Genomic DNA, 22,858 nt, shown 5'->3' on the forward strand with positions numbered 1-22,858 from the left:
GTCCCTAAGCAACACTGACAGAGCCGAAGGAAGGCAACAGGAAGCTGGAGAAGCGACAGCCGCCCTGGACTCCCGGAGCGGCTCTTCCGAGGCCCCGCCTATGACGTCGCACTCCTCCAGTGACGAAGAAGCGGCCGCGTGACCCACTCGGCACCGCGGCGCCTGCGCGTCAGGGAAGGGGGCGCGGCCTGGAGGAGAGGGGAGGAGCTAGATGGGGGCGAGAGGCGGGGAAGGGGCGGGGCTAGAAGGGAAAGGGTCGAATGTAGGTGAAGAAAAAAGACCGGAAGAAAGTGGGTGGGGCGAGGGCGCATCTTCACTTCCTGTTTGCCGGTATTTCTGCTTCCGGGGCAAGGGTGTTCGCCTCCTCCGGCTCCTCTCCCTGGCTGCTCGCGGTGCCCTCGGTGACAGCGCCGCCTGACTCAGCCCAGGACGGCTTTCTTCTGCCCACCGGCGGGAGCCTGGACGCCGAGGCGCCCCTCACCGTCCGGCTCAGCCCGGGGTCCCGGAGGGGCCCTGCGCCCGGATGCTGAGAGCGCCCGCGGGCCCGGCGAGGCTGCGGTGTGCGGGCCTCCGGCGCCCCAGGCGAAGCGCGGGGACTGGCAGCCCTCAGGCGCCCCGGAATCGCCCGCTGCCGTCCCGGCTCGGATGGGCCCTCGCGGTCGATAAATGTGGCTGCTGAGGCGGCGCTGGCGGTGGCCGGACCTGCTGCTGCTCGGCTCCGAGTTCTTCCCCGCCGCGGCGCTTTGCTGCCCCCCGGGGCTGCCGCCGCCAGCTCCTTATCCCCTGGGCCTGGCCTTGCAGCGTGGCGACGATGGACAAGATCCTGGAGGGCCTGGTGAGTTCCTCGCATCCTCTGCCCCTCAAGCGGATGATTGTGCGGAAGGTGGTGGAGTCCGCGGAGCACTGGCTCGACGGGGCGCAGTGCGAGGCCATGTTTGACCTGACGACCCGTCTCATCCTGGAGGGCCCGGACCCTTTCCAGCGACAAGTGGGCCACCAGGTGCTGGAGGCCTACGCGCGGTACCACCGGCCGGAGTTCGAGTCCTTCTTCAACAAGACCTTCGTGTTGGGCCTCCTTCAGCAGGGCTACCACTCACTGGACAGGAAGGACGTAGCCATCCTGGACTACATTCACAACGGCCTGAAGCTGATCATGAGCTGCCCGTCGGTGCTGGACCTCTTCAGCCTGCTTCAGGTGGAGGTGCTGCGCCTGGTCTGTGAGAGGCCGGAGCCGCAGCTCTGTGCCCGCCTCAGCGACCTTCTGACAGATTTCGTGCAGTGCGTCCCCAAAGGGAAACTGGCCATTACCTTCTGTCAACAGCTGGTTCGAACGATAGGGCACTTCCAGTGTGTGTCCACCCAGGAGAAGGAGCTGCGGGAGTATGTCTCCCAGGTGACGAAAGTGAGTAACTTACTACAAAATATCTGGAAGGCCGAGCCCTCCACGCTGCTACCTTCTCTGCAAGAAGTTTTTGCAAGCATCTCTTCCACAGGTAAGGGTCATTATTGCAGGAAAATATGCCTTGGAGATTCGGCATGTGTCTCAAATGTACCTCACTTTCTGCCCGGAAACATTCTCTTTTGGGGGACTAGAGGGTCAGCCAGCATACCTCCTTATTTGTGGAAATCCTCCAGGAAGAGGCATTCTTGATGGAGAGCAAATCTAGACGCCTTATTCAAAACTTTATTCCACTCCACTGCCTTGTTCAGAATCGTACGTTGTAGCTGAAAGGTCGAGGAGCCTAAGTCCGAAGACCTTTGTCACTGAACAAGTCACTTAATTACGCAGCCTCTGCTCCAGTTTCAGAATGCTTCCAGGCCGACAGCCATTATGGAAAGCTTGTAGTCATTACTGACTAATGCTCTCGTATGATGCTTACCACGTTATTATTACTGTATGTAACTATTATCTTGTTGAAGTAGTTTTTCAGTGTTCTCATTTTTTAAAAAATCATGGGCCATGCACAGTCCATTATAGGATTGTCCCAGCTTACTGTCTAGTGTTTTTAAAGTGTTGTTGTTTTCACTCCATACCGTGTTTGTAACAGGAGACCCAGGTGGCACGGAAATAGGTGTGGAGTATGACGCGGGCCGTTTGGCCGCCCAGGTGGATGCTTGTCTTGTCTTCATCACCAGCTGCATCCTCAGAAACTGGGACGTTCAAAGGATCGAACTTAACCTAAGAATTCTATGTGTCTGTCCTTGGAAGGGCTTTAAAATCTGTCAGTCAAACTGAACTTGTAAAGCTGCCCTCTTTATCTTAACCAGAAATGAGAGTCGAGTTTTAAAAGCTCATACAATGTAGTGCATTTTTTATATACCAGGTCCATTAGCTTCCCCTCCCTGTAATTTTACTGGTAGTTAGGTTTCTGTTTCAAGTCTTTAAGCTGTAGTAGTGAAGCTGATCATCATAATCCTGACGTTTATGTAAGTAAAGTCAGCACCTTCATCTTAATTTCTACTCAAGATTTGTAAGTCTCCCTTAGAGTAGTATAACTACTGTAATATTTCTTAATTATTTTAGAACCTCTGACCTAGACATTAGAATGATATGTGACTGGTTGTATTATTTTTTTCTAATTGCTACATGTCAAAACAGTATCTAAACCAAAAAAAGTACCATTAACAATGGTATTGATTAACGTTAGCAGTAGTTTTTGTAATTCGTTGTTCTCTCTCGAGTGAGTGATTATTGCTGTGCACTCCTAACTCTCTCTTCTGTGATCAACTTTCAATTCAGAGTCTACCCATGAGGCATAGTACAACACCTTCTTAGAGCGCCTTTACTCCAAGTGCGCATGTCGTTTTTTCCCTTGAACTAGTTCACTTTGAGCCTGTTTGCCATATTTACCTATCTTTCTAACTAAAACTAGATGCATCCTTTGAGCCCTCAGTCGCCTTGGCCAGCCTTGTGCAGCATATTCCTCTGCAGATGATCACGGTCCTCATCCGGAGCCTGACCGCCGACCCGAATGTAAAAGACGCCAGTATGACCCAGGCTCTCTGCAGGTACTTTGTTGTGTATGCCAGATGTTAACACCCGAGAAGAGACGGTATTCTGCCCTTTTGTATGAATAGTGGAAAACTTGGGAAATTTCTAAAACTGAAATCATGAAATATATTAGTAGCTTCTCCAAATTAACTAGAATGACTTATCTTTTTATAGCTCATCTGAAATTGTTTGGTTGGGTTTTTCTGGAATCTTTATTCCTTATCATTTCCTGTAGACTTTCGTGTAGGGTGGTGGTTGTTACTGTTATTCCTCTTACCTAGGTAGGGATTTTATTTTCTTCTTCAACCGCCCTTGCCTCTTTGGATTTATTTTATTTTATGTGTGTGTTCTGCCTTCGTGTATGTATGTGTACCATATGCTTGGTGTCCGAGGAGGTCAGCTCCTGCAACTGGGGTTATGGATGTTTGTGAACCCAGTACGTGTGTGCTAGAAATTGAACCTGGATCCTCTACAAAAGCAACAAGTGTTCTTAATCACTGAACCATCTCTCCAGCCCCTATCTTTGCTTTCTCTCCCTTATTCATAATTGGATAAACTTGGCCAGATCCAGAATTCTGGTTTGATAGCTGTTTTCTTTTAACATTTTTAAAGTAATAGCAAATTGTTGTTGGGCATTTTGTTCAACTGTTTGCTCGTGGGAGCTGTTGGCAGTCTGATTGTTGGTGTTTCTGATAACACATTTTTCTTCTTATCCTAAATGATCCGCAGTCTGGTCTCCCATGTCGAGATATAAACTGATTTGCCCTTTGCAGCACTTTCATGCTTATATTCAGGCATTCGTTCAAAGTGACTTCCTAAGCACTTAACAGGTGTCAGGCAGCGCTCAAAATACCCTGAGAAAATTGGTAAAAATTTCATGAGCTTCCTTTATAGTCAGACCAACAGTAATATAGTCATACTTCATGATTCCAGCTTGCATCCTGATTTTAAAATGTAAAAACGTGTAGTAATGGGTGCCCAAGTTAGACAGGCCTGGCTTTTTTGCCCTACTGCTAAATAATTAAGTTGATTTTGTTTTGGGTTTAAATTTTTTCTTTGGACATTTAGTAAATAATTTAGTATGTTAAATGATAGTAAGTATTTATCAGGAAAGGTAGACAGTAAGAGGTAGGCTGTAAGTAAGGGCTTTGCAGTTTTCAGTACAATGGCTAAGGAAGGGTTCATTGAGGTGACTGTGTACTAAAGTAGAAAAAGGAAGCAAGACCTTGGGTATTAGAGGGACATACCAGCACAGACAGTATCTGACTTAGGTTGGCTCAGTTTATTATTTCTCAACTTTCTGATGGTGCCAAAACAAGCATTCAGTCGAAGCCATGCTTTGAATTTTGAATTCCTCTTTCCTGGGCTAGAGTATAAAGTATGATACTCTTTTGAACTGCTAATAGACAAAGCGAGCCACAGCTCGAGTCCGCCACTCAAGCAGGGTCAGCACCCAGTACACTGCATTGGACGGTGCTGCTAAGTCAGGGTGTTTGGTCTGTTGTATTTAAGGCTTTACTCCTTACAGTGTTTCCCATTTACAAAAGTCTCCAGCACCTGTCATAGGTCAGGAAGTGCCTGCCTTGTCTCAAACCTGCTCATTCTTCTCTGTGACGTGGTTCCCATCTGTAGAGCTTGTTCCAGCTCTTGAGTGCCTGTGTCAGTGGCAGTGTTGTTCTCTAATTGAGCTTTAGCCTTCTGTTTCTTAGCTGCTTAATTTTGTTTCTTGAGCTTTCCTATCATAGCCTGTTCAAACAGGTGAGGACTACAGTGGTTTCTGTGTCTCTGTTACAGTTACATGAACTCAAGTTTTTTATGTTGAGCACACAGAAAGTGCCATGCTCTCTACAACACAGACTCATCTGGCTTCTCCTTTGTGCTATTTAACTCAGGGAACCAATTAACCTGTAGTTTGTGCTTCTAATTTCTCAGATCACAAATCTAGAAGCAAATGTAACTCCATTCTTTTCTTACTCTCTTTGATTAATATCACTAAACCCTTTGAACTCTGTCTCTACCATTTGTGGAAATCAAACCCGTTTTGTTACAGTAGTCTTAGGCTTCTAGTTGGTCAAATGTAAATATATTTCAAGAACATGAATAACATTCAAGTGTGAAACAGGCCAGAAGTCAGTGAAACAATGGGGACTGGGGTGCATGATGAGCAACTTCTGAGAGAGAAAGATGGGCTTCAGCTCCAGGTGTCTGTTGATACAGAGAAACTTGAATCTGGTCTTGCCTCATCAGAATTTTCAAAAGAAGCCTGAGGTCAAATTGTGTAAAATTTCCTGTTAATGAAGCGCTGGGCCAAGTAAGACTGAGCTGGATGCAGTCCTCAAGCTGCTTTGTAAAAGTGAAAGTTGGTTTTATATTCCGTAATTTATAATTAACTCTGTTCTATTGCTTTTCATCATATTGCCTGTTTTAATGGCACAGCTTTAAAGCTGCAGGTATTTCTCTGAGCTACAGGAATAGATGCCCTTACTTACTATAAACAGTAGAATCTGCAGTACCCGATGGAAACCACACAGTCACTGGAGGAGAGAGGCCGAAATACAAAGGACTGCCACAGTTAAAATTAAAATACAACCCCAAAATTGCACTTTATATTCCAGAGCATAGTGCAGACATTGCTAACACTGCTTGGTGATTGTTGACAGGTTTCCAGACTTTTCCTTCCAGTTCAGGGACAGAAAGCAGATCTGACCATAGCATTCTCGGTGCCTTTTATCCCTTACTAGCTATAGAGTATACTACTCTCAAATACTCTCAAATACTCGGCCCGTGAGTGACTTCTGTCTTAATCTATTTAGGCTACTATTAAAAAAAAATACCTCAGACTGGGTAATTTATAAACAACAGAAATATATTTCTTGCAATCCTGATGGGTGGAAATTCTGAGATCTAGACCATGGATCCTTCCACTTGTTCTTGCATGGTGGGAAGTGCAGGGCACTCACATTTAATATCTTCATCAGAGCACTCAGCCAGTTAGAAGGGCCTTCATCATGACCTAGTGCCTCCCAGAGGGCTCACTTCTCAACTCAGGGCTAGATTTCAGCAGGAGCCTGAGAAAGGCAATGAAGATGATTATGAGAAACTCGGACTCCAGGAAAAGGCCGATTCAGTAAGTGATTAACAATAATAAAGAGCTACTATCAAGTGGATATTACTCCTTCCCCTTCCAGTCAGTCCTCTCCTTAGGCTGAGATGAGGGTTCTGGTCTCCTGTGCACATGTTCTGCACTGGCAGTGCCGCCATCCACAGAGCCAAAGACGGGTGTGCACCCTACCTTATTTTCATGTGCCTATTTCCACTTACACAAAAATAACTCGTTGTTTTTAACTTACTAGCATTATTTAACAATATCTCAGATATTTTATTTGGGGGGTGAGGGGAACAGGTTGAGACCCTGGTCTAGCCGAGGCTTACTCACTCTATGGTCCAGGCTGTCCTCAAATTTATGGCAATCTTTCTGCCTTAGGCTCTTAAGTGCTGAGATTACAGATGAGCCACCATGCCCTGCTCATAGCTTTCCATTTTAGATTGCTATGGATAGCTTTATGCAGAACTTCCTTAGTACTAAAATTTCTTCCACAGTATTCTACATTGTCAGTACTACAATTTATTTATATTTATTATTTATTGTATTTATGATGATTTTGTTTTTTACCTTGTGGGTGGCCATTTATGGCTTTTGCAATTTTGCCATGTCATAAACAATGCTGGAGATACATTATACATTTGGGAGTGAGGGCTCCAATACTATAGATAAAGTCCAAGGTCTTGCACATACTAGGCAAGCGCTCGACCACTATGGCTTGTTTCCAGCATGAGTAGACTCCTATAGGTCTTATTTTTTTATTTTGCTTTTTTTTTTTTTAAGATGAGTCTTGGTATATATCGTTTTCTGACCTCTAACTTACAGAGCTCTGCCTGCCTCTACCTCCCAAGTGCTAGAAGTAAAGGTGTGTGCCACCACACCCAACTTGGTTTTACTTTTTCTGCACCCCATCCCTTCCCGGACTGATAGTGATGACTAAAGATCAGCTTGAATTTCTGATCCTCCTGAAGTGCTGGGATTTATAGATACGTGCCACCATATCTGATTTATGAAGTGCTGATGATCAAACCCAAGGCTTTGTGCATGGTAGACCAACAAGCACACTACCAGCCCAACCATGTACCCTCCCCGAGCCTGAATATACTTGACAGAAATGCACATATACCTCTTTCTTATTCTTTGTATAATGACTACAGATTTTTGTAAAAAGCAACCCTGCAGTAGGTAGATGATAAAGAGTAACTGTTAGCAACTACTTCAATGACTTGTGGCAGTTATTGTTGTAAGAAGCCAGAAAAAGAAGAAAAGAAAGAAAATGTATGTGAGGAATGGAGGGCTCCCGTGTAACAGGCAGTTAGTATGCATTGTATTTGGGATCCACACGTCATACTTTTTATAGCATTTACATCTGAAAAACAAAACAACATTGTTGTGCACTACTATAAACCTTTCACTTGGGAGCCTAAGACAAGAGGATTTCCACAAGTTTAAGACCAGCCTGGGCATCATTGTAAGACCCTGTCTTGAAAGCCAAAAGAGAAAGACTGATGATATTCTGGTCTTAAGATAGTTATATAATGCCCATGTCAGTGCTTTTAACATGGTAGTATTCTTTTGATCACAGTCTATATCCTCAGTATTTATGGTTGACATTTTGTCCAGTCCAGGTGTTTATTGCTGGACTGACAGGATGACTCAGTGGGATAAGCGTACTTGCTGCACAAGTCTGACAACCTCAGTTCATTCCTCAGAAACCATGCTTTGACCTCCTCATGTCTGTCAAGGCATGCATAGTCATACACATAATACCACACTCACCAACAGTAATAAATAAACTTTTTAAAAAGATGCTAATTGCTCCCTGGGTTAGTATTTGATGGAGAGTTTACATTCATGATGAGTGTCTCCAGTGTTATTCATTCATTTAATCTTCAGAACAACCCTGTAAATAAGCATATTTATAACCTAGAGATAAGAAATCAAGGAAGAGAAAATAAGGTGTTTAGATTCTGCCAACTAACAAATTGTGAATTGAGATTTTTAAACCAGTTTCTCTGACTCTAGAAACCTGTAAAGTTTTTTTTTTCTTTACTCTATTAGTATCTAATCCATCTAAATAGATTACTTCATCAGTTACATCAGTTGCATAGCCTGGGTGCTTTCCAAAGAGTTGAACTAGTCTTTAGTGTGCTGTATATCAAGCTTTAGGAAAAAAATCCATATTACTTCGTCTTTTTCCTGTTGAACTGACTTGATATAAGGAAATACACAATAATAGAAAATCAGGTCATTAGAATATTTACACAGTGTTTTTTTATGGTTGGAAGTTCTCCCTTGTTGTCATTGTGTGTAGGATTTTGAAAGTGGTAGAGACACTTGCACCAGGATTCAGAATGTAGGCTCTTTAATGGTATGTTTCACATTCCACTACTTAGCAAGAAGCAAAATCTTAGTTGATATTCATACATCTTAGTTCAGATGTCTGATTTTAAACTCCTCTTACAACAGTTACTATTGAACAAGTGATATATATATATATTTGTATATAGCATCCATTTGAAATTTGACATGAATTTGAATGAATATGAATGAATATGAAAAATGGTCATTTATCATAAAGTCTTTCATGGGACTACATTGAGTAAAGAAACTGTCAGCTTACAAGACTGGAAAGTGCTTGAAGACAGGCCACAGTTTGAGTTACAAAGTGAATGGGTATCTGTTGTAACTCTTGCTATTCCTGAATGATGTTGAAAATATTTTAAATACTGATAATTATGTCTTCCTTCACTTTTTAGAATGATTGACTGGCTATCTTGGCCGTTGGCTCAGCATGTGGATACATGGGTAATTGCTCTCCTGAAAGGACTGGCAGCTGTTCAGAAGTTTACTATTTTGATAGACGTTACTTTGCTGAAAATAGAACTGGTAAGTCGAAGTGGATCAGCCCATCGGAATGCATAGACTTCTGAGTGTGTTCCTAGTTTGGGTTTTGTTTTAAATAGGGTTTAGGGGTCAAAAGCCAATGCCATGTAGGGAATAGTCAATTGAAATTAGTTTGCTGTGTTCAAATTTTTAATGTGAAAACAATCTACCTACTAGCTCTTTTTTGTTTGTTTTTCAGGGTTGTTGTTTGTTGTTGCTAATGGTGTTTGTTTTATCTTCTGCTTTTCTGAGACTGTCTCACTCCAGAGGTCAGACTGACATCTAACTCACAATCCTCCTGCTTTAGCCACACACATAGAAAGGTTATAGGAATTTAGCACCATGCTCGGCTCCCATGAGTCTTCTCCAAATCCAAATCATCAAACTTCTAGCACTGTGCTCCACCTAACTGCCTTCTGATCTAAGATTCTACTTCATGTCCTGCTAAACCCAGGACACAACTGATCACCACATTTTTTGTTTGAGGTTTTGGTTTTTCCACAGTGCTTAGGATCAAAGATAGGCAACTTCCACCCAATCCACATCCTGAGCCAAATCACTCCCTCATTAAAACACTTTCTTTACTTAATTCCCAGGACACTGTGCTCTCTGTCTCTTGCCTTTTGCTGGGGTATCAGTCTCCTTCTAAATTTCTTTGGCCCACTTTCTCTCTTAAGTCATGCTTAAGTGTTCTGCACCATGCAGTAATCATGGATGCTCTGTGGCTTTAAATAAGGTGTTCAACTTTATGACTGACAAATTTATATTTAATTTCATTGTTTGCCCTTGAATTCCATATCCATTTTGTCTTAGCTACTGTTTTGTTGCTATGAAGAGACACCATAACCAAGAAAAACTCACATAAATGAAAGCACTTAAGTGAGGCTTGCTTATAGTTTCAGAGGGTTAGTTCATGGTCATCGTGGTGGGAAGCAAACAAGCATGGCTCTGGAGCAGTAGCTGAGAACTTAGTATCCTGATCTGCAGGCTGAGAGTGAGAGGAGAAAGGGAGAAACACTGGGCTTGGCATGGGCTTTGAAACCTCAGAGCCCACCCCCAGTAACATTCTTCCTCCAGCAAGGCCACACTTCGTAATCCTTCTGATCCTTCTCAAGCAGTTTCACTCCCTGGCGACTAAGCCTTTGGGGCCATTCTCATTCAAACCACCACACATTTATCAGTTATCTAAACTCAGATCTTTCTTTTTATTTTCTTCTTTTCTCTTTTTTGGGGGGAGGAGGTGTTTTGAAGTTAGGTTGGTTTTTTTTTTCCCCATAAAGTTTTTTATTGCTGCAAGAGAAAGCTAAACTATATTCCAAAGACATAGGTATTAACTAACTCAAGAAGTGAGTAGCTTATCTGTCTATACTCAGAAATATTAAACTTACCTTATCCACAGTCTGTGATTTTTTTTTTTTCCTCCCAAACTGGTCCTCTGCCTCTTCATAGATCTCAAATAGCTTCCCCTCCCTTAGGCCCTAGTCTTTGATGCAACCCTTACCTCTCTTTATTGACTCAACCACTGTCCTACAAATTCTAACTGCCTTTAAATAATAACCTAGAACCCTACTACCAATTTTAGCCAATTACATCACTGTGCTACATTGGTCCAAAGTTGCCATCATCTCTTGTAGCACTGATTTCAGTAACTTCCTTGCTCCTGCTTTTGGTTCCTTATAAATGTTGCACAAGAGCTCCGTTTGCTGACCTTTTTTATCCCATTTCTCACTTCCAGTGACACTGTCCTTTGTGGCCTGGCACACCAATCTGGAGAACCTAGGGCCTTTGCAGTACTGTCTGCCCTGTTTTTAATGTTCTTGTCCTAAGTGTCTGTGAAGCTGATGTCCCTTCAGTTTACACTCAGATGTTGCCTTTTTCCTGGGGCATTTTTAACAGCCTCTATAAAGTGACAAACTCCTTTGCTACCCAATGTTTGCTGGTCACTGTGTTCTACTTCGTATTTTTAGCATGTTTTGGTGCTTATTACTTTTTGTTATCTAGTAAATGTCCTCTAACCATAAGTCATATATGACCTACAGTGCCTGGAACAGTGCCAAACAACATAGCTGTTCAGTAACTATTGATGGAGTAAACTGAATGAATAGTGACTCAATAGTAAATATGCTTATTTACATATTTGGACATATTTTCACTTAATGGGGAGTTTTGAGAATTGTTTAGATTGTTACATTCTCTTTGACTTCAGTCCTATTATACTTCCTTTCTCTCCCGCAAAGTCTAGTAATGTGTTAGGATAGGGCTTTCAAGGAAGAGGGAGACTCACATACATGACTGTCAGCTTGGGAAAGGCTAGTGTGGCACACAGGACTGTCAGCATAGGGAAAGCTGGTGTCACACACAGGGCTATCAGCGTGGGAAGGCTAGTGCTTTTCCTGTGAACTCTGAGAATACTCTCTCATTCTGCAGGTTTTTAATCGACTTTGGTTTCCTCTTGTGAGACCTGGTGCTCTTGCAGTTCTCTCTCATATGCTGCTTAGTTTTCAGCATTCTCCAGAGGCATTCCATTTGGTAAGTATGATACAAGCTCTCTAAATACTTGTCAAAGTAGAGCTCACATTATAATGGAAAGGCTGTAGGTTAGCTTTATAGTATTTCATGTAACTATAAATTCTTAACAAATTGAGTTTGTAGAATATTCTGGCAAAGAGTATATTTTCACAAAGTTTTGTGCTTCACCAAAACTGCCCCACCCAGAGCCATCACCCGCAACTGGAAGTTGCTGCTGCACAGGGAGCTATCGATGCAGGGGGCCTTTACACACCAACTGCAGGATCAGTGTGGCGTCAATACTGGCGATGGCACAGGAGAGCATGGAGAGAGTTGAGTCCTCAGTCCACTAATGCCGTCTTTACAGTAGTCACAGTTCTGCCTGCCACCCGAAAGCATCTGCTTCCTGGTTTTGATCTGATTGCAGCTGTCCGTTACTGCAGATGAGGAGTGACAACATGTTTTGGGGATCTGTCCGCTTCAGGAGACTTTCCCGTGGTTATCTGCATTCTCCAAGATCTGCTCGTGTTTTACAAGAGTACAAACTCAAAAGCAGCATGCACCACCTTAGAGACCCTAATGCACCCTGACAAGTCAGAGAAGACATGCAGAAATGCAGACTTCATTCCTCCTGGCTGTGCTCAGCTAAGGAACCACAGCACCTCTGGCTCACACAGGCTGCCCAGGGCCTCTTCCTTTGGGGGAAGCCCACAAGCTTTGTTTTAGGGAAACTGTGGCAGTAGTCATGTCACTTGATATTGTGGATGAGTGCTTTCTGTAGTTTCTGTTCTCATTGTGGTGACATTGATGGTGAAACCATAAGATTCTTTGTTTATCAGATGAATCTCAATTTTGAGCTAATTTACTAGGCATATAAACAAAATGCTTCAGCAAAGAAAACATTTGTTCCTGTCTTCTGGCATTGTCATGTGCAGGCCCTCTGAGAAAAGGGTTCTTTTTGAAGTTCTGGGAAATGAACTATTGCACATTGCCTTCTACATTGACGCCATTCCTTAATCTCTAGTTAATCACTTAGGCCCTGCTATAAACCTACTTTTTTTTATTATTGTTGTTGTTTTGAGACATAGTTTCTCTGTTTAACAACCCTGGCTGTCCTGGTTCAAACTCACAAAGATCCACCTGCCTCTGCCTCCCTAGTGGTGGGATTTAGAGGCGGTGTGCCACCACCACTCAGCCCTTTTCTTTTCCTTGCAATTTGTTTAAAAAAAAAAAAGTACTTTCTTACCTTTTGTATTTTTTTTCCTCTCCCATTTCTGAAAAAAGTGAGTTAAAATAACAAATTTTTTACTTTGAAATTTTAGCTTTTGAATTAAAAGTAGTTTTAAATCATCCTATTTAAGAAGTATCTATATTTGAAATTGAAAATTTTTGATGACTTAGTAAAACCTGAAAATCAAAACTTAATACTGTGTAAGTACTCTACAGAGTTCAACTACAAACAGCTTGGCGATCCAGTAAGAAGTGTGTGGTAGTTAAATTAGCAGTGAGTCCACATGATTCAGTGAAGGATTTTGTGCATGTGTGAATATGAGCAGTAGCCTGGGATGAGCATCATCAGTCATTTATTACATTTTGTGTTTAGAAATCCAAGCGTAAACCAAGAAGTTCTGATGTGTATTGTTAGAGGCTAAGCTGCTTCCATATACTTTTTTTAAAAAGAAAAATTCATTTTAAACCGATCTGTGATACATAGTTAAAATAGAGAAACAAAAAAATGTAGTTAGTAATTAAACATGTCATATGTATTCCTCAAGTAGCAATTATGTTTAATGAGTGTTACAATAATTTTTAGAGGCATTTAATTTCACATGTTCAAAAAAAATCTAACTTTACGGGGGCTAGAGAGATGGCTAAGTGGTTAAGAACACTTGTTGAGCAACCCAGGTTTAGTTCCTAGCACCCACATAATGACTCACAAACATCTAGAACTCCTATTCCAGGGACTCTGATCTCCAGGGTGTGTACACATATGTACATACATGCAGGCAAAGCATTCATACACATACAATGAAATAGAAGGCAGCAGCCTGCTTGTGTAGCAGTCTGTGTAGGTGTGAAGGACTGTGTCTTATTTCCGCGCTAGTGACAAGAGTGACCATTTTGGAGGTTATAGGACACAAAACTGTAACCTAGTTTTAAAGACCAAATCTGTACTAGAAGAACTTTGGAAGAATTGAAACTATGAAATTCATTTTTAAAATTCTTTGCTTTCATCTTTCTCCCTTTACCTGTAAAGAAACACTTTAAAGTAATTTTGGATTTCAGACTAATTTTGCAAGAAAGTAACATATTTTTACAGACTTATCACTGAGATGTGTTTAAAAATGCAGAGATGAGGGCTAGGGATATTCTCAGTGATAGAGCACTCCTTTAAGATGCAGGAGTCCCTAGGAAATGCCCTTGTCATCAGAGAAATGCAAATCAAAACAGCTCTGAGATTCCATCTTACATCTGTAAGAATGGCCAAGATCAAAAACACTGATGACAACTTATGCTGGAGAGGTTGTCGGGGAAAGGGAATAATCCTGCACTGCTGGTGGGAATGCAAGCTGGTACAGCCCCTTTGGATGTCAGTGTGGCAATTTCTCAGAAAATTAGGAAACAACCTTCCTCAAGACCCAGCAATACCACTTTTAGGTGTATGTGGTATACCTTTGATTGAGCACTTTTAGGATGCTCAATCGTGTCACAAGGACATGTGCTCAGTTATGTTCATAGCAGCTTTGTTTGTCATAGCCAGAACCTGGAAACAAACTAAATGTCCCTCAATCAAAGAATGGATAAGAAAAATGTGGTACATTTACACAGTGGAGTACTACACAGCAGAAAAAAATAATGACATCTTGAATTTTGCAGGAAAATGGGTGGAGCTAGAAAACATTATTTTGAGTGAGGTAACCCAGACACAGTAAGACAGTTATCACATGTACTCACTCGTAGGTGGTTTTTAAACATAAAGCAAAGAAAGCCAGCTTACAAACGACAATCCCAGAGAACTTAGACCACAGTGCAGACACTAAGAGAGACTTACATAGATACAATCTATGTGGGAAGTATAAAAGGACAAGATCTCCTGAGTAAATTGGGAGCATGGGGACCTTGGGGGAGGAGTGAAGAGGAGGAGGAGTGAAGAGGAGGGAAAGGCAGGGAAGGGAGCAGAAAAAATGTAGAGCTCAATAAATATCAATAAAAGATGCAGGAGTCCTTAGGTTATATCCTGGGGGTGTTGGGGAGGAAGGAGGCAGGGGATGTAAACATGATAGAAAAAGAACAAACTCACTAGAAGCTGGTAGCAGGCATGTTCAAGCTGTGTGCAGCCACATGTACCCAAGGAAAGTCGTAATCAGAGCTCAGCACAAAGTCATGATAAAACTCTAACTCCAGTTCCAGGGCATCTGACGCCTCTGGGCACCAGGCCAGGGATGCATGTGGTACATGAGCGTACATGCAGGGAAAATACCCAAATACATAAAATAAAACTTTTTTAGGAAGAGAGGGTGTTGGAATGAGAATAATTAGAATGTTTATATATGTATTTGAATTGTCTTAAGAACAATTTCAGTTAATAAAAAGTTAAATTTTAAAATCATAAATTTAAAGCTAGTTTGACCTTATCAGTAACTGTTAATAGAATTGAATTTAAAGAAGGTGGCATAATGGCTACCCTATGATTTAATGTATTTAACAGAATAAATCCAGACAGTGCGGGACAGATATTCCTGTTGACTGAGGAATCTGACTGCTGACTGGGCCAGTACCAGCTGTTCTTAGTACCGTCTGATGAGACAACCCTGATAGAACTCCGACTGCAGTTTCTCAGGAGTAGGGGCTGCAAAGGTGTTCTGAAGTGTACATACATAATATAAGATTGTGATTAATAATTAGTTTAAAAAATATTCTAAAAAAATAAAATGATGAATCATTTTATCACTTAAAAAAGTATTCCATCCTGATAATAGCCATTTCTGTAAAATAAAGTGTTTCTTTTTGATTATATTGTCTTAATCTTTGTATAAGTTGGCTTTTAGACTGATTTTAAATGAAAGATCATTATTGTACTGGTTATCAATATTAAATATTTTCAAGATTTTTATCAGTAATGAGCCTTTAAATTTTTCAATTTTTATTTCCAGTTTCATAAAAAATAGTCGATGTTTTTGATTGGCTTTATTTTTGGAGCAGCTGTTTGTAAATAAGGATTCTGTTTGAGGTATCATTCATGTGCTTATCCAACAATGTAATCCTGATATCTAACCACAATTTTAGTTAAATATGTAAGTTATTTCAGAGACTTTCTTGGAGTTCATACTCCTATGCAAAGTATATAATTTTTTCAATTGAAAAATTTAAACTCAAACTTACACTAGGTGGAGCTCTTTCACTGATTCCAGGTTGGGATTTTTAATGTTCTGTTAATCTGGTTGGGTTGTGGTTGTAACTCAATAGTAGAGCACTTGCCTGGCATAAACAAAGGTGAAGCTTGAGCTTTAGTACCCCAAAACAGTTTTAAAAAAATTTATCTAGTCAATAGAATAACTATAACATTTTTCAACTGATGGCATTTTTTAAATGCAACAATGACTGAAACTTGTATATTACAACTACTTGGTATTTTAGGGTGATTGTATACATACCATGACACACATTACAGAGGTCAAAAGACAATTTATGGAGGTTGGTTCTCTTTTTCTACCATGTGGGTTCTGGGGACAGAGCTCTGATCCTCAGGCTTGTTAGTAAACACCTTACCTGCAAAGGCAGCTCACAGGCCCTTTTTAAAATTATTTTATTTATGATATGTGTGTGTCTCTGTCTATATGTCTGTGTTATAGTGTGTGTGTCAAATTGTGAGGACAATTTGACAGTGAGTTCTCCCCTTCCACCGTGGAGTTTCCGTAGGTTGTTGGTTTTGATGGCATATACTTTACTGCTGAACTGAGGGAGAAGAGTATTAAATGAGATTACAGGAGCTGGAAAAATGGCTCAGCGGTTAACAGTGCTCGCCAGAGGACCTGAGTAGCTGACAACCACCTGTAACTCCAGCTCCAGGGGAGTTCTACCCATCCTCTGTTCTCTAGAGGCACCTACACACATGTGGGAGACATTGATTCCAGACACATACACATATAAATAAAAAATACATTTTTAACATGATTACAATCATGTGACTTCATTAAGAAAAACATTACTAAATGTACAGAAAAGTGTATGCTAATCACATAACAATTGCGTTCTGTCTGTAGGCTGGGGATGTGCTGTCAACTTGTGTGAACAGAATGCTTCTCTTCTCTCTTCAGATTGTTCCTCATGTAGTTAACTTGGTTCACTCCTTCAGAAGTGATGGCCTGCCTTCTAGCACAGCCTTCTTAGTGCAGGTAACGGAGTTGGTGCACTGTATGATGTATCACTACTCCGGATTTCCGGATCTCTACGAACCTATTCTGGAGGCAGTAAAGGTATGATGGCTTTGTACCAGTCCTGTGAGCCGCAGACACTGTAACAAACCAGTCTGGCAAAATGCATTCTTTTACATAATGAGCTGCTTTTAAGGTGGTAGTTTCACTTGGGCAGCCTTGATACAGGGCAGAGAGGCTTGGTCCTGCCTTAACTTGGTATACCAGACATGGTTGACTCCCCAAGAGAGGGCATGGGGAAAGGTGGAGGGTGGGAGGAGAGGAAGGAGTGGAAACTAGGAACTAGAGCTAGTATATAAAATGAAAAAAAAATGAATTAGAAAAAAAAGATGATTTCATTCTCTGTTCTTTTTTGATACCACCATTCTAAATCAGTCGGCACATTTCTTAGCTCTGTGGTGCCATCAAGTAAAATATGTTACTTTAAATTTATAAGAGCTGTTAAAGAAATTGGCTAGTGACAGTATGTTACATTGAATGCATGCAGACATCAGTTTTGCATCTCAGTATCAGAAATGTTGAACAGTTAAATCGATCTTGGAATCAAGGAAATACTTGACTGGCTCCCTCCCTATTTTGGTTTTCTTTTGTGTTGTAGACTTAGTGAATGTCTATATTTTTTAGAATTGTTACTTAAATTATTTGTTTACCTTGTTTTTCAAGTTCAGTAAATGGCAGGTTCAAAAAAGTGTTGCTTCTGTCTGTATTGAGGAATGGTTGACTGGAAAATCAGTATCGTCAAAGAATTGGAAAGCTTAATTCAGCCAGGCTTAATCAGAAGTTACTACATACCAATTCTAATCATGATATTAATGTTGGAAATACAATATACAGGCCACATTGCCTTACTACCCATATGTATAAGGGAAATAAGAATGTTTTTATATCCAACTAATTCAGACTAAGGACTGAGTCTAAAACACAGTGCTATTAGGCCTCTGTGGTGCTGGTATGACCCTGCCCTTTCCGAAGTAGATTACGTACGGAAGTTTTGCCACAGACTTGATAGCTTATTACTGTATGCCCTTATTGCTGCCATTCTGTTGACAGACTCTTCAGTTTTCCAGTACATCTGGAGCTCTCGGGCTAAGGAAAATATTTCTACCAGCTGCCAACAGCCAAAAGAAAAGGGTGGGGAGGGGCGTCTTAAAATACAATGTCAAAGTGTTAGATTTCTGTAGTGTGAGCATTAGATGGCAATCTCAGTCTAGAAAAGCTAATCTTTTAAGCATAAGTCACTTTTCCAGTGTTCCCTATTGCCCATTGCTCTACTTGGCTGTGAAGTCATTGACACTTCAATTTCTATTTCATTTTCTGCTTACTACATTATTTACTTTCTTACTAAGAAAGAAGACTGTGTCATAGTGTTTTCCTTTTTTTTAATTTTTTGTTTTGTTTTTGTTTTTCAAAACGGGGTTTCTCTGTGTAGACCTGGCTGTCCTGGAACTCACTCTGTAGACCAGTCTGGCCTCGAACTCAGAGATCTGCCTGCCTCTGCATCTCGAATGCTGGGATTAAAGGTGTGCGGTACTACTTGGCCGTAGTGGTGATTTTCTAGAAGGCAAAACATGAGATTTGAGTTTTACTTTTCACAGTCTGAGGTCCTTACACTAACCTGACTTGTCATTCCTACTCTAGGCCATCATTTCTAGAGTTAGTCCTGAGTACTTCTGAGTGAGCAGTGAACCAGAATTTGAATATGAGTAATTGACATATGATTTGAATTTCTTGTTCCTTCAACTTTAAAATATTTTAAGACAAGCATGTTATCTCATGTCCATGATCTCTACACTTGGGATACTGAGGCAAGAGGATTATTGTGAGTTCAAGCCAAGCTTGGGCTACAGGTTCAGATTTTGTCTCAAAAAATAGACAAATAAACCTCCTTAAGATTTTAAGATACATTTGTTTCCCATGTCTCTTACTTTTCTGCTTGTGATGAGCTTAGTGTCAAGAAGCCAGATTCTTTTGACTTTCAGTCTGAGGGCCTACTTCATCACTGTAGGGATCATGGTAGCAAGAGCAGCTCTCAGCTATAATTCGAGAATCATCCACCCCTAGAAGAGTAAGAAGCAGAGAAAGGTGAATATCAGCACTCAGCTAGCTTTTTCCTTTTCCTTTTGTGTTATTTAGTCCTGGGCCCCAGCCTATGGGACAGCATAGCCCACATTCAGAGTGAGTCTGTCCCCTCAATTAAGCCAGTCTACACCATCACGTACATACCCAGAAGTGTACCTGATTAACTCCTTCTTGTTTTTAATTCAGTCAAGCTGACCATCAAAATTAGCTGCCATCCGAAATATTTAATTTTTTTAGGACTGACCAAATGCTGCCAGTAATATACAAAATGAGTGAGAGCAAAAAAAGCTTAAATGTCAGTGGGGAAAATCCTTATTATGGTATTGGCTTGTTAATTTGGAAAATAACTTTTACTTTACTTTTAAACTTATTTTTTCTTTTTTATTACAACCTAGGATTTTCCTAAACCCAGTGAAGAGAAGATTAAGTTGATTCTCAATCAAAGTGCCTGGACTTCTCAATCCAATGCTTTGGCGTCTTGCTTGTCTAGACTTTCTGGAAAATCTGAAACTGGGAAAACTGGTCTTATTAACCTGGGAAACACATGTTACATGAACAGTGTTTTACAAGCATTGTTTATGGCTACAGAGTAAGTTTACTTGTGAGTGTTCTGACTTAACTAGAAATGAATACATGCTGAGAAGACAAGAATCACCCCTCCCATGGAAGCGGCATGAATGTTGACATTGCCTGTAAAAAGACTTTCTCTGTCCTAATAGCCAGCTCCCAAATAACGCCACAGAGACCTCTTATTAATTATGAAAGCACACCTATCGCTTAGGTTTTTGTAAACGGAGGTTTTTTTCTGCCCCACCCAGTTCCACAGCCACTTTTAAAATAATCACTCAGAGGCTTAATATTAATTAAAGCCATTTGGTCTATTGCTCAGGCCAATTTTTGCAAGAAGAAAACAAACTCCAAATAGATTGTCTTCAGTGCCCATCCTCCTCTCAGAAGTAGATCAGTGCTTCCAGGAGCAGATGTGTCTCACACCAAAAGAATTCTAAGTTATTAAAACAGTAAATGCATATTCTATAGATCTTTGAAGTGTTTGAAGATGCCTGTCTATCTAAAATATATCTGTCTATCTAGAAAACCTAACTAACATGACCTTAAGTTTGACTATTACAGATGACTATTATAAATCTGTATTTCTTATACATAACATTTTTAATGGTGCTGTATAAACACAATATCTTAAACAAGAGTAGAAATATACATACAATATAAAAATTAATCTTAAATTTTTATCAATAAACTAAAATCCATACAAATGTAAATTTTTTCCAAGATTAATAGTTGTTTATTAAAGTAGGTTTAATAATTACCCTTTTTTCCCCGTTTCTATGTCACAACTTTCTTTCTTTAGAAAGAAATTTACTTTGATCAATAACAATCAACCCTCTTTAAATGGAAACAAACATTTATAAACAATATTTTGAGAATTTTGGAATAGGTCTCTAGACTACCTCCTGCTGATTGGTAGGTGCTGGTGATCTTGAGGGACCCTGAGAAAATTTAGAATTATGGATAAATCTTGGCGGTAGTCTCTGAGGCAACATAGTCTCGGCCAGTTTCCTTGAAGCTGTTCTGGATGTTGAATCCCCTGGGCCATCACTCCCCTCAGAGAACTCTCAGGGACTCTTCCTTGATCAAACCATATTAACCCGGAAGTAATCCATCTCGTCTTCTGTGGAAGCAAAAACAACACCTCTTTTCCAAAGCTACTTATCCCAGACCCAAATTCTGAAGTCAAGAGACGGTTAAAATATATATGTTGGTTTAATTTAGCAGCCCCCAAAATCAAATGTTTCTCAGCAGTTAGCTCATTAACACTTTAAAAAAACAAAGAAAACACAATAATACACATAATCAGACTCTGTATTTTCCATTTTACATGGCTTATTATAAATTTTATTACTCTATTCCTTTTTTAAAGACCTCATTTTATTATCTTTAAATATCTTTTAATCTATGACTGTGTCTATCCTTTCTTCTCTCCCAATCCTAAGCACCTTTATCAAATACACTGTGACCCATTTAGAGGCTTTCTGCCTAAATTTGGCCTTACTGTGTATATGTGTTATTTTGATCACATGAGACAGATCATAAAAGTACGGTGTTAGCTGTCTGTACTGCTTATCTTAGTGAGTGATGCTGGCACATGGCAGTCAGGACCATCCCCTCTGTTCCAGTGAGACTCACTGCCCCAACTCTGGGCAGCAGTACTAAGTAGCGTGCAGCTGTGTTCTTACACCCACACTATGCTCTCAAGCTCTCAGTGCTGGGAGAAGCCTCTTCACTATGAGGCCCATGAGAGACTGTGGGAGTCCGCCATGTTGCAGCTGAGGCCCACTGTGGCCAGGGGATGCAGTTCTTTACCTAAGCCCAGAATGAGAGACATGAACTATGAAGTTGCTCGTGGCTCCATTTTTATATGTCTAGAACCCTTTTTTAAACTTTGTTAGGTCTTATATAGAAATTCCAGCTCCGTGTTGAAGCAATATATGTAAACAGAGGCTTTTTTTTTCCTCACCCAGTTTATTTTAAAACTCTAAGAGGCTCAATATTAATTATAAACTGTTTGGCCTATTGATCAGGCTTATTACTAACTAGCTCTTATAACTTAAATTAACCCATTTCTATTAATCTATATGTTGCCACAGGACTTCATGGTGTTACCTGTTTTCTAGTATTTCTTGTTGTTCCAGAGCTCTCTGGCATCTGCCCTGACTCTGCCCTTCTTCTCCATGTATCTTTGCTTGGATTTCCCACCTGGCTCTATCCTGCCTTGCTATAGACCAAAGCAGCTTCTTTTTTAACCAATAGTAATAAAACATTCACACTATACAGAGGGGTTATCCCACAACACTTGTTCCTAACTAGCTCTTAAAACTTAAATTAATCCATTTATATTAATCTACATTCTATCACCTCTCTTCAATCTTGCACCTCCTGTTTCCTCTCTGTGTCTCCTGGCTCTGCTTCCCTGCCATGATGGTGGTTACTGATCAGATGTGTAAAAGAGGCATGCTCCTTTACATTCCTGAATTTACTTTCAAATCAATTTTCTTTTGTAAGCAGGAAATCTGAAGTCAGTTTGTTGTTAGCTGAGTGGCATCCTTGTGCTGGAGGAGTAGCTCAGATACAGCTCGAGTACCTGCCTTGGCTGCATGAATCCCAATGTTGATCCCTAGCACCTCATAAAGTCAAGCTTGGTGTTGCACATCTGTAATCCCAGCATGTGGGAGGTGGAGGCACGAGGAGCATACATTCTTGGTGGTCCTCATCTATGTGTTGTGTCCAAGGCTAACCTGGACTACATGAGGCTCTATCTCAAAAAAATAAAATAAAAAATAAAATAAAAAATACTGCCCTTGCAGGTACAACATTATAGTCAACTTTTCCTTAAAAAAAAAAAAAATGTATTTTTCTCTTAGTGCCAATAGAGTTGAGCTGACTCCAAGATGGGAGATGTTAGCACCTACCTGGAGGCATCAGGCTCTTAGGGTGTTTAGCTTTGGGTTTCTGTGTTTGTCCCTGATTATAAGAATTCAGTAGGGTTTCATTAGGTTTTGTTGGTTGGTTTGTATTTGGCAACTTTTGTTGTTTTAAATAAAGGTGTGTACTCTTAGACACTGGAGGCATTAGATCTAAGACTGAAGAGTCCACATCTCACCACTAGAGGTCACCTTGCCAGCCATCTCATATGATGCAAAGTAGGGACCAAAAGCAACTGTAACTAGAAAGCATTGTGGTGGTGACCAATAATGATATCTCAGAACAGAACAGGAAGAACTCTTAAGGAATACATGAATTCTTATTCATGGTTTTAAAAACGTACCCTCAATAAAA

At 40.7% G+C, this 22,858-nt stretch overlaps 1 protein-coding gene across 1 annotated transcript in view; it reads left to right on the plus strand.

Moving 5' to 3' along the window:
• Positions 1–349: 349 nt before the first annotated feature.
• Usp38 (ubiquitin specific peptidase 38) overlaps positions 350–22,858 on the plus strand; it is a 33,564-nt gene continuing 11,055 nt past the window's right edge. Inside the window, exons 1-6 of the mRNA XM_048447537.3 lie at positions 350–1,493; positions 2,874–3,009; positions 8,855–8,984; positions 11,409–11,510; positions 16,808–16,966; positions 19,399–19,592. Coding sequence (XP_048303494.2) covers positions 812–1,493; positions 2,874–3,009; positions 8,855–8,984; positions 11,409–11,510; positions 16,808–16,966; positions 19,399–19,592 — 1,403 coding nt within the window. The 5' untranslated portion in view covers positions 350–811. The remainder of the gene's footprint in view (positions 1,494–2,873; positions 3,010–8,854; positions 8,985–11,408; positions 11,511–16,807; positions 16,967–19,398; positions 19,593–22,858) is intronic.

This window comes from Myodes glareolus, chromosome 22 (genome assembly GCF_982192425.1).
Source record: "Myodes glareolus chromosome 22, mMyoGla1.1, whole genome shotgun sequence".
In the NCBI taxonomy this organism is placed as follows: domain Eukaryota; kingdom Metazoa; phylum Chordata; class Mammalia; order Rodentia; family Cricetidae; genus Myodes; species Myodes glareolus.